The sequence below is a fragment of the Cervus elaphus genome, chromosome 12, assembly GCF_910594005.1.
Source record: "Cervus elaphus chromosome 12, mCerEla1.1, whole genome shotgun sequence".
Classification (NCBI taxonomy): domain Eukaryota; kingdom Metazoa; phylum Chordata; class Mammalia; order Artiodactyla; family Cervidae; genus Cervus; species Cervus elaphus.
The window spans coordinates 40074412-40099520 of NC_057826.1; the positions used below are offsets into that span (position 1 = coordinate 40074412).

The following is a 25109-nucleotide window of genomic DNA, read 5'->3' on the forward strand; positions in this document are numbered from 1 at the left end:
CTGGGGAGGGCGGTTCCCCTCAATCCAAATAAACTGTCCCTGATGAAGCCTGCTGAGAAGACCGGAGGAGAAAGGCTTTCCACTTGTTAAATGTTTATTATTTGAGCTTCACAGCCAACTACAATAAGGAAGAGGGGAAGCTGTCTGCAGGCTGCATGCAGATTTAGCTACTCCAATTCCATGAATGTGAAATACAGCACTGAGCTAAACCCTTAACGTTTACTAAGCAGTAGCTTGAGGGAGATGGTAGTCGGGAATAAAAGCTTGGAGCCGCTAATATTTGGGTCAGTGATTTGAAAGGAGCTGAAGTCAACAAAGAACTAAAATTCTTGACATTGGCAAAGTGTTGCTTCCTTTTGTTCTAAGAAACATGATTCAGCAGAGAAAAGGTACAAATCTAATCTCTCTTGTACCTCTTCCCACTTTGAACTAAGAATACTTTTACTTTTTCCTCAAAATGACTGAACAACAAAGCTAAATTCTTATCCATTAAAGCGCTGGTGGGAGGGATAGTAAGTAACTAAGTGCGTGTTCAGTCGTGTCCGCCTCTTTGCAACCCGATGGACTGCAGCCCACCTGGCTACTCTGTCCTTGGGATTTTTCCAGGCAAGAATACTGGAATGAGTTGCCATTTCCTCCTGCAGGGGATTTTCCCAACCCAGGGATCAAACCTGCAACTGTAGTATATCCTCATTGGTAGGCATATTCTTTACCTACTGAGCCATGTAGCCAATGATAGGAGGGATGATTGTAAGATAATGTCTTCACTTATCCTGCACTTCACTGAACATCTTCCTGAGCCCCAATGACAAACCACCTGTTTTAGTTATCCCTCACTTTCCTGGTTTAACACTGGCATTCCTTTTGGTATGATAGCCATGTGATGTCTCAAGTTTATTATCCACAGGTGAAGGAAGAAACAGACAGAACAGGCTCCATCTTGAAAGCAGGACTCCATCTTCGGCCGGACTGTGGACTTTGAGCTCTATGCCCATGGAAAGGACATACCAACTGGAAACCAGGCCCCCCGGATGGAAGAGCCCCAGCGCTCGTACCTAGACCCTCAGTCACCTAAAAGACCCCTAATTGTCTGTGTAACCGAACAGAATTATGAATTCTATTATGCTTATTGGGGTATGACCACAGGCCTATTGATAATTGTCCACTGTTAACTACCTAGGCCTAAGGCATATGAATCACGGGTTATCTTTGATTGTATCTTTCTTTTCCTTTGTTCAGACTAGTTTCAGGGAATTTGGGGAGGTGGGTTTGGGCACGTACACTTAGGGTACCCTTATATACCCTAAGGTATATAAGGGTTTCACAAAAATTGGTCGGGGTCCTTGGCTAAGAAGAGACTCTGCCTTGGACCCGCCGGTGTAATAAACTGCACTCCTCTATCTGCATCATCCTTCTGAGTGAGTTTGTTTCCCAGAATGCGTGTCTACAACACAGGGATGTGCTTTAAATTACTGTAGGATCTGGGTGATGATTACTAAATAGAAAGGGCAAAGTAAATATATTTTAGTAAATGGCAAGATGGAATAACTCTACATCAAAAGATAAACCTACATATATATATATATATACACACACATACATACATGTATTATTTACCCAATTCCCATACTAATTATGGGATAAAGTAAAGTAATAAGTTGCAGAGATATCTTTTTTGGCAGAAACTAAATCTTTAATCCTCTTTTTAAAACAACATAGAAGAATGAAGTTTAGAGCAAACAGGTTTGACTGTCTTGCAAATACGAACCAACAGATATACATGACAGTCAAGTTTTGGGTTGAAGTACTAGTTCTGTGGCTAAGCGTCTGTCTTCTCGGGCTAAGGAGTTCGCTCTTTTGAGCTCCGGTTTTCCCAACTCTAAAATAATATGTCTCCCATGCTTTCCCCAAGATTTAAATGAGGATCAAAGACTTTTTATAAAATGTGTCCAATCAAAAGCTGATTAAGGGGAAGGAGATTCAAGAGGGAGGGGATATATGTATACATATAACTGATTCACTTTGTTGTAGAGCAGAAACACAACATTGTAAAGAATTACATTCCAAGAAAAAAGATTAATATAAAATCTTATCAATGGTATATTTTAGCCAAGTCTCTCTTAAATAATAATAGTAACAGCTACCACTGATTAAATGCCTAGTATGTGCTAGAATTTATGACATGAGGCCCTTTATATTCTATCTATTTTAAGCCCCCAAGGGATATGCTATACTCTTGCCTGATAAGAAAATAGGCTAAGAAAAGTCAAGAAACTTGCCCAAGGTCAGAAAGTTAGTAATAAACAGCAAAGCTATGATTCAAAACAATTCCGGATCTAAAGACTGGGCTTTTTCCACTAGCCCCTGAGAATTAATCCAGCATTAACAGGAAATGAGCCATTCACAGCAGTCAATTTTCCAGATGACTACATTTTAACTTTAAATTTTTATGTAAATCTGTTTAAAGCGCATTCATCCTCTTTTGCTTATAATTAACTAACCAAAGCTGAAGGCTTCCTTTGATAACTCAGGATCACAATTGTGGACACTCTGATGTGGATCAGAACAGGCCTAGATGTATAAAAGCTGCTTACCCCGCGGCGTGGCCGCTCCGGCACTGTGGCTTCCGGTCGCTCTCTCGTTGCTGAGACTGAGCTGGCCGGCTGAAGTCCTGGCAGCACCTCTCCCAGCTCCCTGACCCATTTACTCCGCGGTCACTTAGGAAATCAGGTAACTCACGGATAGAGGAGCCTGGCGGGCTATAGTCCATGGGGTCTCAAAGAGTCAGACACGACTGAAGCACCCACATGCACACACGGGGTACCAACAAATCTAAGTCAATATGGCCCTGGGGTATGAGCCCCAAGATGGCTTCTAACAGATATATCACATAATCCAGGTCAGCTATTTGCTTCTTGGCATCTGTCTGGATTGTAGTTGTGCTCTGTTGAGATGAGAGTCTCTAAAGACTGACTTCCAGATAAGTGGAACCTAACTCAACTAACGTAACACTGTGTTCCACAGCATCACCTGACTGAGATCTTAATTTACTGCACCTCATTTGGTTGTTTTGAAAGTGGAATCACAGCACTAAAATAGGTAAGTTCTAAAACTTACTGTGGAACAAACTTTTCAGAGGGTTCATATGTTTGTATTTAGTTCCATGATACTTGAAACACACCAGGTAGTAAACACCTTCACTAAACACTAAGATGGCAAACTCAGTCTTAAAGTATAAATTGGATGGTGGTGGCTTCATTCAAGAATTCATTGAAGAAAGGCTTTCCTTAGCCTGAATGCAATCTCTTCCAAATAAGCCTATCTTTCATCTTTATCCCAGGCCAGAAGAAGAAATGGCTAAATACCCCCTTTGTATGTTAAGCACTGCATTTAGCACACAGCACTTAGTGGCTTACAAGTATGTCTCCCTCTCTTCATCAGACAAAATATAAACTCCCTGTGGGGAGAGCGTCTCTTTCATCTTCCATACTCCACTCCGAGAGCCTTAAATAGTCCCTTCCAAATAGCAAATGCTTAAAACTATACATCCTTTCCTGTGTTTATCTTTTAAGTGTTTCATGATATCTAAATGTGCTCCCTCTTCTACCATGACCACTCCCTTCCCCGCTAGGCCCAGCAGGGACAATGACGCACACCCTTCCATGAGATTCCTAAAAATATATGTGCTAAATAAGCAGCATTAAAATATCTGTATTAAGCATAAAAGACAGAATCCCTATTTTAAAAGTAAGGTCACAGGGACTTCCCTGGTGGTCCAGTGGTTAAGAATCCACCTGCTAATGCAGGGGACATGGGTTCGATCTCTGATCAGGGAGGATTCCACATGCTACAGGGCAACTGACTCTGGGCACCACAACTACTAAAGCCCATGTGCCCCACAGCGCCATGCTCCACAACAAGAGAAGCCATCACAATGAGAAGCCCATGCACCGCAACTAGAGAGTAGCCCCCGAATGCCACAACTAGAGAAAGGCTTTGCACAGCAACGAAGACCCAGCGTAGCCATAAATAAATAAATAAGGTCACAGTAAGGTTCCTAGGGAAAATCAATGCTCATTTTCTCACATACCATTGATAAATGGCTGCTTTCAACATAATAAAAATAATATGCTCTTGCCTTAATAAAACAGATACATAATTTAAGTAGTAGAATTTAACTTGTATATTTTAAGTAAATTATTTTTACCTTATTGGAACTGACGTGCCTATTGGTATTAAGACAGTACAATAGCAACACTTGAGGTTTCTGTTCATTTTGATTTCTTACATTGGCAGTTCACTAGAAGTTACTAAAATAAACTGATTTGCACTAAGGAACCCCTAGGCAGTTCATCATTTCATGCCTGGTGCCGCTTGCTTATTATGCACCATCAATATTATTAATGTGAATTCTTCTATAGTAAAGTATTTTCTCCATACCTTTTAACTTTGGATTTTTTCCAGTTGACTTTCTTAATACCCAAATCAACATATGATTCAGTTAGTTCTATATTTAATTCTCCTTCTGAGTCACTTGGAAGTATTCCTAGTTTTGCAGCAGATTCATACAGAGAAATTTCATCTTTTAGTTCTTTTAATTCTTCCTAAAACACAAAATTATTGAAAGTCATTTTCATTTTTTTATAAGAAGGAATCAGTCATTCTTTCTATTCTTCAAAGTTCATTTTAATGATCAACAGAAGGCAGAAATGCTACTTCAAATACATTTTTTGGCATGCATTAAAAATGTAAAGGCCAGTACATATCAAGGTTTTCAAGTAAACTGAATGAACAAATAAAGTGAATGAGAAAGCAGATGTAAACACCTCTCTCACACCTCCCTCACTGACATTCCGTCCTCCACAAAAAGCCTCCCTTGAGCTGAGAAGCTGGTGGCAGTGCATGTTGCCTAAAAGTAGGGGACAGAGGAGACTGGTTTAGTCTGCCAGTGGTGAAAAGGCACAAAATACTATACATCTTTCCAGGGAAGGGAATACTGAACACTTCCTCCAGTGGAAAACATAACTGGTACTGGAGGAAGGTGTGAGGACTGCAGTTGAACTGTAGGTTTCCCACACCTGTAGATAAACCTATCTCTGGGACACTCCCCAAGATGAAAGAACGTGCCATGTGAAGGAAGGGATGGTCCCTTGCTCCACAGGTGGGCAGACCAGGGCTTGGCTACCCAGCTGTGTGGGTAAGGTTGTGAGTGACTCCTGTGGGCCGGATTGGAGATGGTCCAACCACCATACACAGAGAAATCCAAGGTTCAAAAAGGTGATGTAACCATCGCCTAATTCAGTTACCCAGAAAGTCTCTTCCTAGCGGCAACACTCACTTGCAAAGCCTTGCTCAGGTTTTCACTCATAGCATGTGCCTTTTGTGCTTGCTGCAGCTGGAGCTGGAGTTGAGCCACCTCCTGTACTGAGCCTGTGGGAGAAAGAACCACAGAATACGTCAGATGTAACGGAACAAACCACCTATGACATACAGAAGAACTTGCATCCACTGAGGTTATAGCCGGTGGGACCCAGAAAGCATATGTGTGGTGCTGACATTTTCAAGATTTAGTACCGCTGCCCAAAGGCCCTCGGGGAGTTGAAGACATGGGCTACTGTGACCTTGCCATGAATTAAACCAGCCATGTCTACAGACCTTAACACTCCACAAGTCCTTTAATAGGAGCAGAACATTCTAGCTCACAGATCACCAAAGTAAAAATTCTTTAGAACCCATTCCATTTCTACCTTCCAATAAGAAAACCACATCTTGCTGCCTTTAGCTTCTTTCTGAGTGCTTTTATTTCCACCACTCCCACCTCCACACGTATTAGAAGCAAACTAGGACTGTACTCTTGAAACTCCAGTAACCTAATATTTTAAATGGTTAAAAGGTTCCCATTTAAAAAGGACTTTATTGGGTTTCCTCAGAAGAAAATGAGCATCTAAGAAATGGCTAAGCAAAGTAATGATGGAGTATTAGGCAACTAAAGAAAATCATATTTTCAAAGACTTTAATGGCAACCAAAAAGGCTCAGTAAGTAATACCATGTGGAACAAAGGACACAAAACTTAAATGACCTAAATGGAGTATGATGCGAAGTTTGTCCCCACCAGAACACACACACACATACACATTTAGACAGACTTCAACTTCTGAATAACCCATTCTTCAGACATTGTACCAGTCGTCTAAATTATTCAATCTTTGCACATTCAGCTTGGATTTGTTTTAAAACACACTAGGTACAGAAGCAGGGAACTGTCTATACATGTTCCCTTGTGAACAACATTAACCGTTGTCTCTGCATAGTAGGATTATTGGTTATTTTTATTTTCTACTTTATACTTGTCTGGATTTCCCCAATTATCTAATGAAAATACACCACATCTTCATAGACATACACCAGTAACAATGTTAAGAAAAAATTCTGTCCCCGATGAACTTTTCTGTTTTTTTCTGGATTTTTATAGTAATTCATGGATCCTACTATGCTGGCTCCACAGTTTCTCCTAGCCTTCTGGGGAGCCAGCACCCACACAGACACCCACCTGAGTGCAGCAGGTTGGCACACTGCTTCTGACTATCCTCCAGGCTTCTCGTCAATCTGTTAATGATCTCAGTCTTTTCTAATCTGGTTGCTTCTTGATTCCTTTCCAGTTGCTTAACCTGATCTTTCAAATGACAGCAGATATCTTCCTAAACAGAAAAAGCATCCAAGAAGTCCTTTTCATAAGCAAGTTATTGTATATTAAACTGACAATTATGACCTTACATATTTGGATTTTAAGTCAAATATAAAATCATTACCTGACAGGATCACCTCTTTTACAAGGTCAAGTGCACAAGTTTGAGTCAGAAGAACAAACCGGTCAGTCACCGACTGCTCAGTCTGTTTCTCCTTTCGGTTGAATTTGAATCTGATGGCTTCTAAAGTCTCTCTCTGCTCTGTATACCTAAGACACTGTTATTATAAAATTGGATTTTGTTCAAGCCAGAGGAAATGTATTACATCCCTATTTGCATTTTACACTCTCAGTATAATTGTGTTACACAGTAGGCAAACCACCTTGAACCATGGAATCTGTGTCCCAAGTCAGCAAGAATACAGACAAAACACATGGAAACTCACTCTATTCTGAATAGCCAAAAAGTAGCCCTCCCTCTTCTGAACTGGTTTTAAACTTGATCTGTTTCTCTCATGCTTTTCCATCTTGTATATGTCTTTTTTCTCTTAACAGTCTCTTTGAAGGTGGCTATATAGTGCCTTATACATAGTGAATGCTACAAAAGACATTTGAAAAATGACAAAAACAGGATAAATGTGTGCATGTATGTAATTACATGGGGCTATACAGAGAATCTAGAGCAGGTATATAATATATTCAAATGTCTACAAAAAGAAACTGTGTTTGGAAGTAATGAGCCATGGGAATCCCAAAGCCAGGTAGAAGAAATCATCATCTCTCTCACTCAGGAAGGGTGACACAGGCTGAATTCCAGGCAAATAGCAGAGCATGTAAGAGGCACATAAGTAAATCAAGGTAATTGGCTGAAGTTACCTGAAAAAGCCTGAAGAAAATAAATAGTAAGAGGCATATCAAGAAAGGACTTTGAGACAGAGAGAAGGCATTTGGGGCCTGATTTTACCGTAATCTAAAGCCTAATAATGCCTTACGGTTACAAATAGAAAATATATCACCTCATAGGGATACTAACACTCGCCTTAAGCAGAACAGAGAGACTCTGAAGTTCCCTGTTAGCTTAAAAATTCATGAGCATTTTGTATTCTATTTCATAATGTGTCACGTTTGCTTTAACGTTTTTTCTACCAAATTTTTGAGCAAAATGAAGCTTCTGGAACCTGGTCCATGTTTATTCAACAGCGCAAACCTCTTGGCACACTGCTGCTGATTCCCAGGCCAGTTTGGTTCTAAAGCACCAAAGTAACAAGGCAAACACAACGGATGAGCTAATATTCATGACAATGTGAATGTGTGAGCAAGAAGAGGTGGGGAGACAAGTCACATTTATGTGCTGGGAAGGTCACGATAGCTTTTACCAGACACTGAAAACTGGCCCAAAAGAGTTCAAGAAAAGGTAATTATGAAAACTATTACAATAAAGAGGCAGACCATGGAAATAATTTGACTATATGCAGCAATCTAATTAAGAGTCCCCCAAGTGGCCTGGTGGTTAGGATTCTGGGCTTTCACTGCCAAGACTCTGGTTCAATCCCTGGTCAGGGACCTAAGATCCCCAAAAGCCACATGGCAGAATGCAGGGGGCAAAGGTGGGGGCCTTAGGCAACGATCAATTAAGTCATGCTGTTTCCTGTTGACAAGTTCAGGAAAACATATATCATACTCATAAAACTATGCAGTTTAAACACCAAGAAACAAAACAAAAATAAATGGTTCTATCTTTTCCGCAATTAGCTTGAGTGAGAACACTCAGTTCAAGATTGACAGAGGCAGATGTCTTTGAAGACTGAATGAGATAACTGCAGTGAAAAAGAGACAATAGCTGAACCTCCAAGATGAAATAGAATTGAACAGATTTGTAGTGCACAAAGGAAAAAAAAAATTAAGCCACATGCACACAGGTCTGCTGGAGTCTCTCAGTCAATAGGAAGTGCTTAAATACATATAAAAGATTAGAAGATAGATCAGCTGAAGGTCATAACATAGAAACCAAAGTCCATGACTTCAACAGAAGCTGAAGATTTCAAGAAGACCAGAATGAAGAAAGATTTAAACCACCGAGGAGCTAATTAGAGATGTCAACTGGTATCAGGAAAAAGTAGAAGTCAGTTCAGACAACTGAACAGAGATCTCAGGATATGACACTTCTGTGAATGGAAGAGAAAGGAGACACCTGGAAGGAAAGCACCTCAGAGATAGCATGCTATAAGCATCCTGTCAGTGAAGGAACATTACGAGCTGCAAGAGCTCATTTCTTCTCATATTCTCTGTCTCACATACACACATACACACACACACACACACACACACACAAAACCCAAGGGTAACTCAGCCAAAATAACAAGAACGACTACACATTGAGTGTGTGTACAATCCCTTCTACCAGAAAAGCTGATGACTTAAGGAAAATATTAAATTAGTAATATAATTTTACATGCCATGTATTTCTCAAAATACATGAGTTACACAAAAATTAAAACACATATAAACACGATTATATGATGGATTGCTACTCCTCCCATCACGTGGAATTAGGTAGCTTCTGCATTGAGTTTTGTCTTTCAAAATAGATTTAAATCTATGTAAACTTTCTTTACATCCTGATGTTTAGCTGTTTTCAGTAAAACTTTGCTGAACAAATGAAATAATATGATTATTTTACAAGTATAGTCCTTTCCCTCCAAGAGCAAGTTTTTCACAAAGCAGTGATTTTCAAATTTTTGCAAGGGGGAGGTCTGAACCTCTTGAAAAATCTGAATAAGCTCATGGGTCTTCTCAAAGAAAACTGCATATACTGACACCCAAGAGAAAATCACACCCACAATTTCAGAGATTCAAGAGCTCCCTGGAGCCTAGTCATGGACTGCTTTAGAAGATGTCAGGTTAACAATCTCTGTCACTCACAAATCATACAATGTGTGATCATCTACTCAGGTAACACTGGCATGTACTTAGGTACACAGTTGTGTGACTGTGTGCAAGGCACTAAGAACCCAGACATTAGCAAACTTGTTCATTTGCTACATCACCTAGTTAATTCCATGCTACTCTTTCTCAAGAGTTGTTTTATTCTTCTTTGTAACCTGCAGAGTGGAGTGGAGCAGGAAAAGGCCTATCAGAAAGGGAAAGATTTTGCTCCTCTTCAATAACTTTTCTATTTTTAAAAAAAAAAGAGGACAAGGGGCAGTATGTATGTATGGTTACCAGTTATGGTAAGAAAATCTAAATCACACTCTATAGAACACACTCATGCATTTTCCTGATTACAGGCAGCCAACTCCCTGGCTCTTGGCTGATCTTTACAGCACTTTTTCCAATTAGGACTCTCAGCTTGGATTCTGAGATAATACCAACTGCCTTTTATTAAAAATACTGCTGAGTCAAATGATAGCAAATGGACAGCATGAAAGGGATACCAAAAAAAAAAAGCATTCCCAGAAAGAAAAAAACACCGGGCACTTCGGAATCACCACTTTGCAAAGCAGTTATAACAATACACAGAAGCTGACATCAGTGCTATGCTCTGCTCTGTTCTAAATAAAAGAAAAAAGAAAAATCACTGACAGAATGTAACAGCAGACAAGACCTTAATCAACACTTTCACTGTATGGTTCAGGCATCCGAAGCCCAGTCAGCACAGAATGAAGACTCTGTTCTGTGTTCTAGTCTAGGATTCTTTGGCTGAGGGGTCGGAAGAGGTGAGAAAAGTGAATGGAACAAGTACAGGGGTTGAAACACACTAGGAACTGCTCCCAGGCTGCCCCTGAGTGAGTGTGCCTCAATCAGGAGAGAACGGAGAGATCCCCAACCCAGCGTGGAAAAGCCACGGATACTGACTCCTCTCATCATTGGAGAATGCACCACTCTCCACAGCAGCTTTCACGCTGCTACCCAAACAGAGCCACGCTTAATAAAACCATATCTCAAATTCTATATGTTTTAATATTACAGAAAGTAGACTTTAATTATTATTCTTTTTTTACCTTTTTTTCTAGACTTTAATAATTTGTCAAAGTCTTTGTCTTTCCCCACCCTCTACTTATCCTTCACACTGATCAAATTCACAGTATTTTTCTACATAAAAAGAATCTTAAAAAAATCTATACGGGAAAATAAATCCAATAAAAATTCATATAAACACTTATAAAAGTAAAATAAAATGAAATGATATACAAACAATTATTATTGCCAATAATGCAGTTTTATAGTACTCAACCTAAATTATGGAAAAACTTACAGTCAGCTGTATAAATAAGAAAAAACAACCCAAATCAGTGTGAATTTTAAATGGGGAGGGATTTTCTAGATCTTCTCATCTTAACATTCTTCTCTTCTTTCCTTGGGTTAAATTAATTCTGAAATTACATTGAGAAAGACAATCCCTGAAATTTTATTCATTCAACTGATTATCGGGGGTTTTGGAGCACAAGCAAACCCACTACCTGGGTTACAACATTTTATTCCCTTTGGGGCAAAGCTAAATAAAAACTGTGAAACATGCTCAAGTTTCATATCTAAATGATTTCAGATCAGAATCTCTTCCCTATTTATTACACTAGTCTCAAAATCAACTCTTCTCCCAAGAATCATTTCTAGACAATATTTACTGACAAGTTAATAACCAAACACTGGGAGACCCAAGAAAGGTCTTCTCCTGGTTAATCTCCAAGGACAACCACTCAATTCCAGGCCAGCTCCTAGAACACTCCTTCTTTTCAGTTTGGAATCTTCTAAGCCATATAAACAATATGCATAAATATTCGACAAATGAAGAAGTAGTAATATGAGAAGTGAGAAAGCACTAACCAGTCCTACCAGAGGAAGGATTTCCAAAAGTATGCCCTCGGGGCATATCCACAGATAAAACTCTTCGGGCTTTTAAATTTTACTCATACTCAAACACCTACTGCAAACACCCAGCATTTCTCTATGATGAACTGCAAGACGTCAGCCATGACTTGACTTGTTTCTAACAGTTGCTATTTGAAATCACTCCAACCTGTTCCTTCCGTGCAGCAAGGGCAGCATCCAACCTCCTCTGTAAGGACAGCACTCGCTCCTCATACTTCTTTGTGAGGCCCGTCACGATGCTCTCGTGCTGCTCCCTCATGCGCTGAAGCGATTCCGAATGATGCAAGTCCGACAGCTGCTGCTTCAGGCTGTCCAGGGCCAGCTCAGTAGTTCTGGACTTTTTAATCATCTAGAAAATGCACACAGGATACACATTTACAGTATTCTGACTCTGTGTTATCTTCATGAATTTTAATTCTAAAACTCAACCACGCTTAACTAAATGAAAGTAGGGGCTTCTCAGTAGTAAAGAACCCACTGCCAATGAAGGAGACACAAGAGACGTGGGGTTCAACCCCTGGGTGGGGAAGATCCCCTGGAGTAGGAAATGGCAACCCACTCCAGCGTTCTTGCTTGGAGAATCCCATGGACAGAGGAGCCTGGCGGGCTACAGTCCACAGGGGTGCAGAGAGTCAGACATGATTGAGTGACTAAACAACAAGAACAAGAACAAAGAGAAGAAAGGTCTCCCCGTGGTGGCTCTAGTTCCCTAGCTGGGATCCACCAGGCCCGTGGTTGCTGGGATTATTATTCACAAGGAAAAAGAGTCTGGAAGTGTCTGAGGAAAGAGAGAGAAGATTTTGCACAACATGATGGCAATGTGGGTTCCAGGCAAGGAGTCTGCTGCTTATACACCCATCTCAGTGCTGTTTGCATCGCTCTGTGCTCCAAGTGCTGGAGGGAAGTCCAACTGTTAGGTCATGGGAAAATGACGACTTTTTTAAAAATTTATTTATTTTTTAATTGAAAGATAATTGCTTTATAGAATTGTGTTGGTTTCTGCCAAAGAGCAGCATGAATCAGACATGAGAGGTGGGATGGGGAGGGAGGTAGAAGGGAGGTTAAAGACAACTGCTGCTGGAAAGATTGATGAACCTTCTCAGTGGTCACATACTAAAAAGGAAGCTTTTTAAACTGTAACTGTATGGTTATGGAGAAGTAATTGTGTAGCAGGTTTACTGACAACTCCCACAAGATGCCCATGTTCTAATTCCTGAAACCTGTGAATAGTTCTGTCACATTACAATGGGAAATTAAGGTTGTGAGTGGATAAAAGTTGCTAACCAGATGACCTCAAATAAGGAGACCGTCCTGTATTACCAGGGTGGACCCACTGTATCCAGAAGGGTCCTTTAATGAGGAAAACTGGGGCAAAAAAAGTCAGAATTGTGACTGCTAGCTCTGAAAATGGAAATGGACCATATACCAAGGAATGCAGGGGGCCTCTAGAAACTGGAAAAAGCAAAAACAGGGATTCTCCCCTGGATCTCCAGAAAGCAACAGAGCTCTACTGACACCTTGATTTTAGCTCAATGAAAGCCATGCCAGACTTCTGACTTTCTGTCTGTAAGGTAATAAATTTTGCTGTTTTAAGCCACTAAGCCTGTGGGGATCTGTTAAAGCAGCAATAGAAAATTAATGTACCTGGTGGTTCTGTTGCCTTTTTAAATTTATTTACTTTTAATTTTTAATTTAATTTTATACTATTTTATTTTTTATAAATGCAAGTTCTAACTTATAAAAAGATTACTAAAAGATTATGTAGATTATGACATAAAAGCCACTCTTTAATAACTATCATTTTTCAAAAAATTTTAAATAATGATAGTCTATATTACACATAAAAATGAAAAATTTCAAATGAGGTCGCTTCTTCATTCTATTCCAGAGATTGCCTATTTATCCCAATACCACTTAAACTACTTAAGACATTCATCATTTGTTCAGTAAATGATGTGGACACTTTGTGCCAGGCAGGGTTCCAAGCACTTAAGGACAGGATGACAAGACAGCCAAGGCCTAAAGTCTTATTACTTTCTGGTGAAAAGGGACAGACAATAATAAGTAAACAGATGAGATAATTTCAGACGGCTTTAAAATAGAGTGATAAAATATGGCACCATGGAGGGGAGTGGGAGTGAGAAGCAATAGACTACTTTAGATGTAAGGCTGATGAGAAGTCCTCTCTGTTTTTAGCTAAGAACTGAAGGCTGAAAATGAACCAGACATGAGACAACATTGTTTATTTTATTTTATTTTTTTTTGAGACAACATTGTTTAAACTCTTCCATCCTCAGAACTAGCCACTAATCTCATCTAGAACCAAGTCACTTTTGTTTGTAACCACCAAAACAGCATTACTCACAAGAATCATTCACTGCCAGGCGTGGCTACCAATGACTTGTGACTATTTCCCATGATCAAATGGCCACCCTTCTCATTAATCAGAGAATGTGCCACCACTTCAAAGGCTAGTCTGTTGGGGTCAGAAAATTTAGTTTCTGATGCTTTGTCAGTAACCAGCTTTGTAATCCTGGAAAAGTAATGTGACCTCGCCAAGACTTGGTTAACCATCCATAAAATGGTAAACACAATGCTTCACTAATCAAAATCCCAACAAGACTTTATAAAGCATGGGAAGTTGATTTGCAAGGTCTAGAAGGAAAAGTGTAAAAAAGAGCTACTAAATATTTTAAGAATTCTAAGGGTAGCCCTTGTTTATCAGATTTCAAAACACAAAATAAAACTATACTTGTGATAATATCAGAGCAGGAAGAGAGAAATATGTAAGAAAAAAAAATTCAGAGGTTAGGTCAATTTTGAACACCATAACTCACTCACCATGTACTGATCACCTATAATATATCAGGCTCTAGGCTTATGTGATGAGGTTACTAAGATGAGGGCAACCCCTTCTGGCCTTCAAGATTATTCTAGGTCTGTTGTAACAGATGTGAACATCTGACTTGAGGAAGAAAACGGGAAGACTTAGGAAATGAAAAGCCTTGAGCAGGGGCTTGTTAATCAAATAGCAATGTGCTGAGGAGAGGGCATTCCAGTGATAGGAGACAGCACATATGAGTACATAAAAACAGACAGGCTACTGAGTTTAAGAGAGAAGAACCTAGATGTCCATCAGCAGACAAATGGATAAGAAAGCTGTGGTACATATACACAATGGAATATTATTCAGCCATTAAAAAAATACATTAGAATCAGTTCTAATGAGGTGGATGAAACTGGAGCCTATTATACAGAGTGAAGTAAGCCAGAAAGAAAAACACCAATATAGTATACTAATGCATATATATGGAATTTAGAAAGATGGTAACAATAACCCTGTATGTGAGACAGCAAGAGACACAGATGTATAGAACAGTCTTTTGGACTCTGTGGGAGAGGGCGAGAGTGGGATGATACGGGAGAATGGCATTGAAACATGTAAATTATCATATGTGAAACGAATCGCCAGTCCAGGTTCGATGCATGGGACAGGGTGCTCAGGGCTGGTGCACCGGGATGACCCAGAGGGATGGGATGGGGAGGGAGGTGGGGCAGGGGGGTTCAGGATGGGGAACACATGTACACCCACGGCGGATTCGTTTCAATGTATGGCAAAACCAATACAATACTGTAAAGTAAAAAAATAAATAAATAAATAAAACTGGAAAAAAAAAAGTGAGAAAGAGAAAGGCAAGGATCAGATGGTCATCCTGACACCCTATTTCATCCCGCAAGTAAAGCAGGGTCATTGAAAGACTTTAAGTAAGGGAAAGACATAACTAGAATGTGCTTCAGAAAGATTACTCAGATGGCCAGATGAAAGAAGAGAAGGGGTAAAAGATTAGAGACTACATAAAAGACTTCTGCAAAAGATGATAACATACTGAACTAGGGACGTGTGGGCAGAAAAGAGGAGGCTCAACACAACGTGGTGGCTGACTAGACAAAGGAACACCGAAGCTGAGCTCTCCTCCAGATTTCTGGTGGATAGATGACTAGGTGAATGGGAGACCCATTCCTCCACGGAAAGGGAAAGAAATGTAGACTGACTTATGGGAGAAGAATGTGTAAACTTCAAAGTTTTTCTAAATTTAGTCCCACAATACAAAACATTAAGCAACTAACATTTCATTGTAATCAACAACTTTTTGCCATAAATAATGAAGATCAAATATTTACCTGTTCTTCATTGACTTTTAATGCTTGTATTTGGGTCTCCAGTGCTTTTATTTGTGCTTCAAGCTGTATTTCTCTTTCTTTTCCATTCTGAAAGAGTTTCTGTGATTCTCGAAGGCTGAGGGCCAAACCATCCTTTTCATCTAGAATATTAAAAAATTTTATATAAGTAATATGTTATTGCAGAGGGATCCTTAATTGCCATAATCTATCAAACATGAGAACTTTATCACATATAAATGTTGCTGCATTTAATTCAGTTCAGATAATGAACTTCACTTGATTTGGAAAAAGTCAGAAAAGCTTCAAAAAAAGAATGCGAGTGACATCAAAAAAATTTTTTTTTACAGAACAGCAAACCACTCTCTTCAAAAATCTTATTGTATCCCTTTAGGGACCAAAAGATCCCCTAAAAAATCATTTCAATATCTGTTACTTGAGAAGCTACATAGATATGACAAGCGCCTGCTGATCAAAGAAACAATCTGAGGAAAAATTATTTTTTATACATACTCTCAATGACCTCTTAAATTCACCTAGTCTTTAATACTTCCCACATACTTTACTGTAACAGTTCACAAGTTCTTCTCTCAAAATAAATTTCATGAGCATTACAAAAGATCTTTTCACTATCAATTAAGTTTGAAATAAGCTGGAGTTCAGTCACAAAATTATTCTACAAATGAGAGTTCAACACTGACCGAAACTACAGAAAGCATAGAGAGTGAGCAATTATAATCTGAAATCTGTGTTTACATTCTGCTTCTCCCAGAGATGACCACATTTTCTCCTTGGCACTCTCAAAGCAGTTCAGGATCACTAACTCTCACTTGGATTGAAATGTTATGCTAATTCATAGGCTCAGAAAACGTACTGCACACTAAACACAAGTCTCTCTGGGAACTGGAATACTTTATCCAAGGTAAACTACATAAAGAATCGATAGCTTTTTAAGATGGAATGCTATCAGCATATTTATATAATGTTCACTGATTCTATCAATCTAATAGAATAGAAAAAAGGGGAAAAAAATGAGGACCTCAAAATGTATGTTCTGGAAAGGAGTCCAAGGCAATGTGTCAAAAGTCCTGGATTTTTGTTTTGTTCTGACTGATTCATCGTGAGCCCTTCATCAAGTGCATCAAATCTCTACGCTTCATATTTAAAATGAGGTTACTGGAAACAAGCTATCTAGCTCTATGAACCTCAAACACAACAGCATTCAACAGCTATTTTCTCACCTTTGGTTATCAGAAGCTGATGATTCAGATATCTAATTTGACGTTCACTTTCGTTTAACTTTTCAACTAAATTGTCCAGTTGTCTCTCTTTAGCTTTGTTAAGAACCTGAAGTTGAATAATCTGCATATTTTCTGCAGAGTCTGCTTGGGAATTAAAGACAATTTATTAGATAAAAGCATATCAAAATGTAAATTTGTGGTCTTTTCAGGCAATGTTTTATCAAACTGCAAATATAATTTAGGGTATCATGAAATCAATTCAGGAGATTATGACTAGCATTTTTAATAAACAATGTTACTGAGCCAAAAACTTGGGTCTGCTTACCCGCACACAGTAAAGCCAATCTACTGACACCTAGTTGTAGTGAAGGCAAGTGCAGCGTGTAAGGGGCCATTTAAGGAGTTTGAGCTTTTTAAGCATCAGCTGTCCAGGACTTCTCTTACTGAACCTTATCATAAATGCTGCACTTCCTTGATGGCTCAGTAAAGAATCTGCCTGCAATGTAGAAGACCTGGGTTCAAGCCCTGAGGTGGGAGGAGCCCCTGGAAAAGGGAATGACAACCCACTCCAGTATTCTTGCCTGGAGAATTCCATGGACAGAGGAGCCGGGCGGACTACAGTCCATGGAGTCACAGAGAGTCAGACACGACTCAGTGACATACTTTCACACTTTTCCCTTCACCACAACCAGGTGTTGGTTAGATTGACTCTATTGCAAGCAGGCAAGAAGATCCAAATTTTGGTTTGGTAATAACAAGACAGAATATGATCAGTGTATCATGTAGCATAAATATTACTATGTAAAACTTATTTATACAGTATTTATATAAATATTGTAGACCTCATCACAATGCAAAAAAAAAAGCATACTTCTTACTATGGTCACTGCCACGAAAGTCTGAAAAGTCACTAGTTAATGTATACCTCTGAATCACTACCATTCAAGCTAATGAAAAATAAGTATATACCAATAACAATTGAATAGAGCTCCAAGCTCTCATTAAGTTGAAAAATAAAAGTACATCGACTTCTATAAAACCATATTCAAATAAAATTTCTAGACATCCTTCTCAAAATATTTTATTTTAAGCAAAAATGAAATCATTTATACTGGCAAATAACTGCTAAACAAATTAAAGAATAGATTAATAAAAAATTTTTGAGGTCTTCTTTCAGAATTAAAGTCATTTTAAGGACCACTTAAAAATCACCGGGGGAGAAAAAGAAAAAAGTGATTCACAGAAGCAGGATAATCTTTCAACTACACAATGACGAATATTATTCTATAAGAACAATGCTACTATTTGCTAACAAATAAAACAATCTTCTTTTTAAAAGATATGGTTGAAACCTCCAACTGAAGGCTGAAAATTCTGTTACAAGTCAAACTTCTCTTGGGCCTTAGAACATGGCTAATCCAGGAATAAATACAATCTACAAGCCACCTCTCTTCAAACTCATTTTTTTTTAAACTACTGTTACTAAGAACCTATAATCACTAAATCCAGCACTACCACTAAGTTAATTAACTTTCAGATGTCAAATTTAGGCAAATGTGTAACTAACAAAAAAATGAATCAACTGGATAAAAATGCAGATTGTTAAGGAAGTGATGAAAGCGATATGTGCAAAACGACCAGGCAGTATAAATGTAACCAAACACAGCAGAACTGGAAGAATAACATCAAGCTGTCAGGCCACCGTTGTGATGTCTATTTACTTAACCCCAAAAGAGTTATACCACACACACTGTCCACCTCCTCATCTCTTCATGCCACAAAACCTTAGGAACAGAGAGAGGCTGCCCATATATTTGCTGCCAGCTCGCTGGGGGAAAAGGTGTTCCTTGACACTATCTATAGCCTAAGCTTAAGATGGAAGCAGCACCATGAAGTTAGGGCACTAGGGCTCAGTTCTCTCTGTGGTGCATGCAGCCCAGGAAACCCAGAATATCTGATATGACTTTTCCCCCACTTCTTAAATGTAATACAAAGACAACACTTGTGTTCACATTCTAGAATGTGAACTGGCTCTTCAGCAATAACTAGAAGTTACTTCACATGCCAGAAAGAAGGATGACAAAAGTTGGATGTATGAAAACAAAGATTCAGATTAGTCAAGTTTGGTTTTTAGTTTTGAATGTTCGGATCTCCTCAAAATTCCCTAGTAGCACTTTTACTGATACATATACTTTTCAAAAGAAAATTTTTTCGCAAGTGTCACAGGACTAAACCTGAGATGTAAGTCTAGTTTTAATTCTGAGTATACAGTCATTTATATCAAAGTTGTCCATTACATAAAACTCTAAAAACAAACAAAAAAAATTAAGATAATGGTTGACTTACTAAATTATATTTCTATGTAGTGAAAAAAATCTAAGATTGAAAACTACATTTCATTTTCCAATTTAGACTTCTGTTAAGAAAGATATGCTATATGAAGTTAATTAAGTCTTAACCAAATAGAATGACTGAAATATACAGCTGAGAAAATTCCTTATAATTTTTCACTAAGGGAAATTTTAAATATATAAGAAGGTAGAGAAAAGAGTACAATAAACCCCATGAAACCATCACCTAGATTCAACAATTGTGAACTCATAGCCCATCTCACTTTATCTACATCCACACACAAACTTACCCACCAACAACATGATATTTGAAGTCAATTCTAGACTTCATGTCAGCTTATTCAAACTTCAGGATATATCTTTTAAAATTGAACTCTTTTCAAAAAATTTCATTATCTTACTTAAAATCATAATTCTTGAACATGCTCCAAGTGCTCCAAGTTCTCCAAATAGGCAGTGAAGAAATTTAAACTTGATACCTACTTTCATTAGCTCCTAAAAATTGCTGTTGCAGACCTTCAAATGTGTCACTTTCTGCAATGTCCTGGGCTGGTGAGCCATTATTCTGGGCAGAAGACTGAAAAGGTTTATACGTCACTTTATATGATTCCAAAGCTTGACAACTAGGACCTTGGGACATCCCAAATTGCTATTATAAGGTGAGAGAAAAAATTGATGATTAGGATTTGCTCTTTTCTTCAAAAATTATCTGAATTAGACAACTTGTTATAACACTTAATGGTGGTACAATTACAAATTTTATATATACATCTCCACTTAAAAACAGCACTTACTGTTACTTAACAAAGTTCATAGAAAGCCTGAAACATGTAATTTCACACATTTTAGTTGTACTTCTGAGCATATAATAGAGCCATTTCCATAAATAACATTCAAGAATTCCAGTGAGATTGTATATAAACATTTAAGAATAATTTAGATGATACCAACATCGTGAAAACACATCTATGCAATAACATGTAATACAATGACTCATATGTAATAAATACTCAGTAACTTTTGTGGGATGAATAATATTTTATAGAGAAGTAAGGGAAGTAAGGAGAAATAAGTAAGTAAGGGGAAATGACCACCTTAAAATGACCAAAAAAATTATCCTGTCATCAGGTAACACAGAATATCTATTAGTGAAATGAGGCATTCATGGTCATTGAGAAAATCTAAGAAGCAGCTAACTGTATCCTAAGGTCTTATTCATCAAACTCTCCAGAGGCAGAGGGGGAAAGTATTTCTTTCCTTCTTAACATTCACCCTATCTACTGCTGTATCATCACAACAGATAATTGGCTTTGAAGTATTTGACACAAAATGTGTGATAAGGGTGATGAGCTAGATGATGAAGGTAACTGACTGGTGTCATGTACTGATTAACCACTTTTAAACTCTATCAGGGTACCTGAACGTAGCTTCTCACCAGAGCAGGGTTAATGGTAGAAGCCAGAAGCCTCAGTAGACAAAGGTGGCTATTCTTTGACAGACTTAACTTTTAATGTTTAATTATTTCCACGAAGTCTCTATTTTAAAATTCTCATTTAAGATGATTTAATTAGACTGTAAACAGAAAACTGCACGACTAATTCAGCATGAGACTGATTAAATGCACCCTCAGCATTATTTGTACTTAAATGTTACTACTGCACTTTTCACAAACATTTCTTAATCACACACACACAGCAAATGTGTGTACACACATGCACAAATTTCTTGAAAGTCAAGTTTTTACAATACCTGAAAATGATTCCTTTGAGTATCTGAAAATGTAACTACATTGGTTGGTTGGCTATTAAATTCCTGCTTCTGACTGTTGGTATATGGCCTAAAGTTTTCAGGAAGGTGATATAAATCAGTCTGTTCATATTTACTTGGAGGACTATAACCACTTCCACCTTCATCTCCACCTCCTTCAGGATGGTAGACAGGATGCTGGTCTTCAGTTCTGCTTTGATTCTCTTCCCAGCCATTGCCACTTTTCTCTCCAATACATATATCCCGAATCTCATTATAGGCCTATTAGATAACAAGAGTAAGAGAAAGGTACTAAGATCTATTCCCACCCTCAAAGTCAAGTTGGTGCCAGATACTTACATTTACATTTGGAGGTTTAGGCAGCACTTGATGCTCAGTCCAGTTCATCTCCAATTGCTCAGAATGATGTGTGCTTGAGAAAAATCAGTATTTTAAATTAGAGCCTATCATCTATTTGGACAGAGACACCATAGAGAACCTCAAGATTTTAACATGGGTGCCCTCCAAATTTTACCTAAAGGATTAAGTAGTAGTCTACAATTTCACAATCATATCTGTTATTATTGCCTGCAAGGTATCTAAAGAAAAAAACTCAAAGCATTGTCATATACAACGCAAGGGGTTTCAGGTCCTTACTCTTCCTCTCTGCCGTCCTCGCTGCAGTCTGAATAGTGAAGCTCGGGGGAAGACAGGTCATCATCCAGCATATCGTGAGGCAGGTCTGTGAGTAACTGCTGCAACTGAGACAGAAAGGTCAGCGTCAATACAACACTGGCTCAGACCCAAGATGCCAAACCAAAGTTGCCTTGGCACCAGTGATTTTGACTGTAGAAGTCAAAGAATTTCCTAATTTCTCTATGTAATAAAGGTCTTAAATTCCACAGGAATTACGTTTGTCAGTTCACTTGGGGGAAGGGGAACACATAAATATCAGGATTTATATTGGAAGGCTTTATCTTTTTCTAGAGGTCTTAGATTCAGGCACACATACAGCAGGAAAGCTTCTAAAACTTCTTTAGGCAAACACAGCAGGTCATAATAATGGCACGATCACTGTATCATGTTATCCGGGGGGCAGATCTGAGTCTCAGAATCCTGTTCTACCAGTAATCAGACCTGGAAGACTTGGCAATCAGACACCCTCCAGGGAATCTGAGTGGCCAGCACTGTACCCAGGTGGTGGTAACAGCAGCGGCAGCAGGTGGCCTTGGAAGCCCTTAGAAGCTCCAATAATACGATGGAAACCTCTTGGGGAGTGACTAATTACTAGAGAGCCATCCAATTCCAATGATGAAAAGATACACAATGCTTGGCTCTTATAAACAGTTGAGTAGAAAGAAGGCTGTAAGACTCAGGTTTTTATGGATACAGTGCTCTCAAAAGTATAACTAAAACTGACATAAAAGCATCTGATTTTGCTCTCCAATTTTTTTCCAGAAAAATCACATCTTTAGCCTTATAACAACTAGATAAATTCACTCAAGTTTCAAGATAAACTGTGACAAAGAGACAAATGAATTGTCTAATTTGTTGAATTTCAATATCTGTAAATGTCTTCAAATCCCAATATAATGACTTAAAATTTGTAATAATCAGAAGATTCAAACATTATGTTACTAAAGGGTCAAAGGACTGCTTATAATGACTTCTCTTTAAACCTAAGCACCAGTTACATTATTAGTAAAGTAACCAAGTTCCTCCACAGTATATAAATCAATCCCATAAAATTATGTAATAAATCAATTTTGAAGATATTAAATACTCTATAAAAATCCAGAAGAAAAAAATGAGATGTTTCTTAGTCTATGGCAGGTTTTTTTCCCCTATTTCTCTGCCATTAGAATGAAAGAAATGCAGTGTAGCTATAAAACATATCTGAGTATTACATTTATAATTTAAAAGATGTTCTTAAAATGCATATGGTAAAAGTTAAATAAAACTATCCTAAGAAATGTCTGAAAAGAATGCCCCAACTGTTAACAGAGTTTTGGTGAAGTCAAACTTGGGAATGGAATGGGGTATGTGAGGTGGGGAAGGGGGACACTTCTTCACCCACATACATATTTCTAACATTGAGTGGATTGTTTGTTCGAAGGTGTTCTCAATACATTGGTTTCTCCAAAAATGAAGCAAGAGAAAAATATTCTATTCCAATAAAAAGTTATCTTGATGAAACTGATATTAACAACCAGCACCTTGACTTATCAGCCACCTGCTCACATAGGTAACTGAAAAATCATCTTGTGAATTATCCATATCAGAGCTGACCTAAAGATATAAAGAATAACAAACACTAAAACAGAACACATCAATATAGTAGGATGCCACAATGGAACTCAAGAGAAAGGTGGCAAAGTGATTTTACAAAGACAAAATTCACAAAGAGAAAAAAAAGCACTTATGAGAACTTTAAGAAAAAGACTATACCCACACATAACACAGGGAGTAAAATCAAAATAAATGTTTTATACTTAAATCAAATAAGGACTCCTATAAAGAAAAAACATTTTCTTCTAAACCTTCAGTGAGGTTCAAGTACACAGCCTTATAATTCAGAAAAACCTTAATAGGAACATCTAAACAGTACAATTTCCACACCCCCCCCCCATAAAGATAGAAAAAGTCACACAATAATTAAGCAGTTCTTATAGTTTTCTTTGCAACATCACAAAATTAACAAAACTGGCATCCATGGAGGAAAATTAATTTGAGCATAAGCAATTAAGTTCCTCAAAATGCTTCTGGATCCATAAGTAAACTTGTAAAGTAGCAAAACATCCCTACTGTATTTAGTGTTTTATAAAATATTTTACAAAATGTACTAACATTTTTAAATCATTTCATTCACGTTCAAAAAATTTCTCAAGATCTTTGTCATAGCTGGGCTATATTCCTTGGCTCCATAACTTTGAGGACAGAGAGAGGTTAAATGAGCTTCCCAATAAGGCCATTCAGGAACAAAATACCACCTGCTTCCATTCCTGGGATCAAAGGGTACCCTCCTCATACAACTGTCAAATAGATTTTGCTTTTGAACCTTGTGCCATAAAACACAAAATTATCATATCAACTTATGCATGTTACCAAATAGAAAATTTTAGAAACTATAGAATTTCCTCATTAAAGATCCACCCAATTACCAAATACAGATTCAAGAACAAAGATAATAATCCTTATAAACAGCAAGAACTAATTCCCCTTATGACTTCCAAATTTGGAAGTAATAACTGTCTTTTGGTTGCAAATGCAATCCTCTTAGGATATGATTGAGTTATCAACTGAATTTAATAATTAAAGAGACACTTTCCCTAGGAAAAGATAATTCACATTGCTAAGACCCCTATGAAATGCATTTTAAACTAGTCAATAAAATCCTCTCCCTTTACTAGCTTGTGTGTTTGTTCCTGAAAAAATAAAGAAAAAAAATTATTTGAGAGCATTTTACTCAAAGAACTTTAGCAACAAAACACTTTTACAATAATCTACATAGAACAGCCAAAAAGCCTAGTTCAAGGGGAATGTAAAACAAGGAACATGTAAACCTTTTCTTAAGATTCTTCAGCTTAAATTAAGTAAACAGACTGTCTTCAGAGTCTATAATCCTTGATATTCATGAAAGCAAGAGTTCTCAGATTACAAAGCAGATAATATATCTTCTCCCCAGAGGACAGCAGCAAATGGAGTGGACAGCATTCATCTGCCTTCTAAACCAGTTGCCCAACAAGTGCACTGATGAACCGATTCTGATATTTTAAAATATGAACTGTGAAATAATGCTTTCATGGATACACACTAAGTAGAATCTTGATCTTAGCCCCAGAGCCAAGTTATTAATAAAAACATCCCTGAAAAGGCCCAATATGGGACTGACAAAGGGCCAAATAACTTGGCAGCTAGACCTTTAGTCCATGAATTACACTACATGCAAAAAAATTTTTTAAATCCTTTCCATTAGGTAAAACAAATTTTATAATCTTAAAGGGGAAGACTTTGCCCAGATTGCCACCTATCTGTAA

At 38.0% G+C, this 25109-nt stretch overlaps 1 protein-coding gene across 10 annotated transcripts in view; it reads right to left on the reverse strand.

Annotated features, from left to right (window-relative positions):
* CEP152 (centrosomal protein 152) overlaps positions 1–25109 on the reverse strand; it is a 98839-nt gene that overhangs the window by 58512 nt on the left and 15218 nt on the right. For 7 of the 10 annotated variants that reach the window (XM_043920571.1, XM_043920570.1, XM_043920568.1 and 4 more), the window contains 10 exons: positions 21730–21833; positions 21433–21505; positions 21076–21354; positions 19810–19975; positions 16976–17119; positions 15738–15877; positions 11704–11904; positions 6552–6699; positions 5339–5430; positions 4441–4604 (listed from right to left, as the gene is read on the reverse strand). In XM_043920571.1, coding sequence (XP_043776506.1) covers positions 4441–4604; positions 5339–5430; positions 6552–6699; positions 11704–11904; positions 15738–15877; positions 16976–17119; positions 19810–19975; positions 21076–21354; positions 21433–21505; positions 21730–21833 — 1511 coding nt within the window. The remainder of the gene's footprint in view (positions 1–4440; positions 4605–5338; positions 5431–6551; positions 6700–11703; positions 11905–15737; positions 15878–16975; positions 17120–19809; positions 19976–21075; positions 21355–21432; positions 21506–21729; positions 21834–25109) is intronic. The other 3 variants (XM_043920573.1, XM_043920572.1, XM_043920567.1) reach the window with 1 other exon arrangement.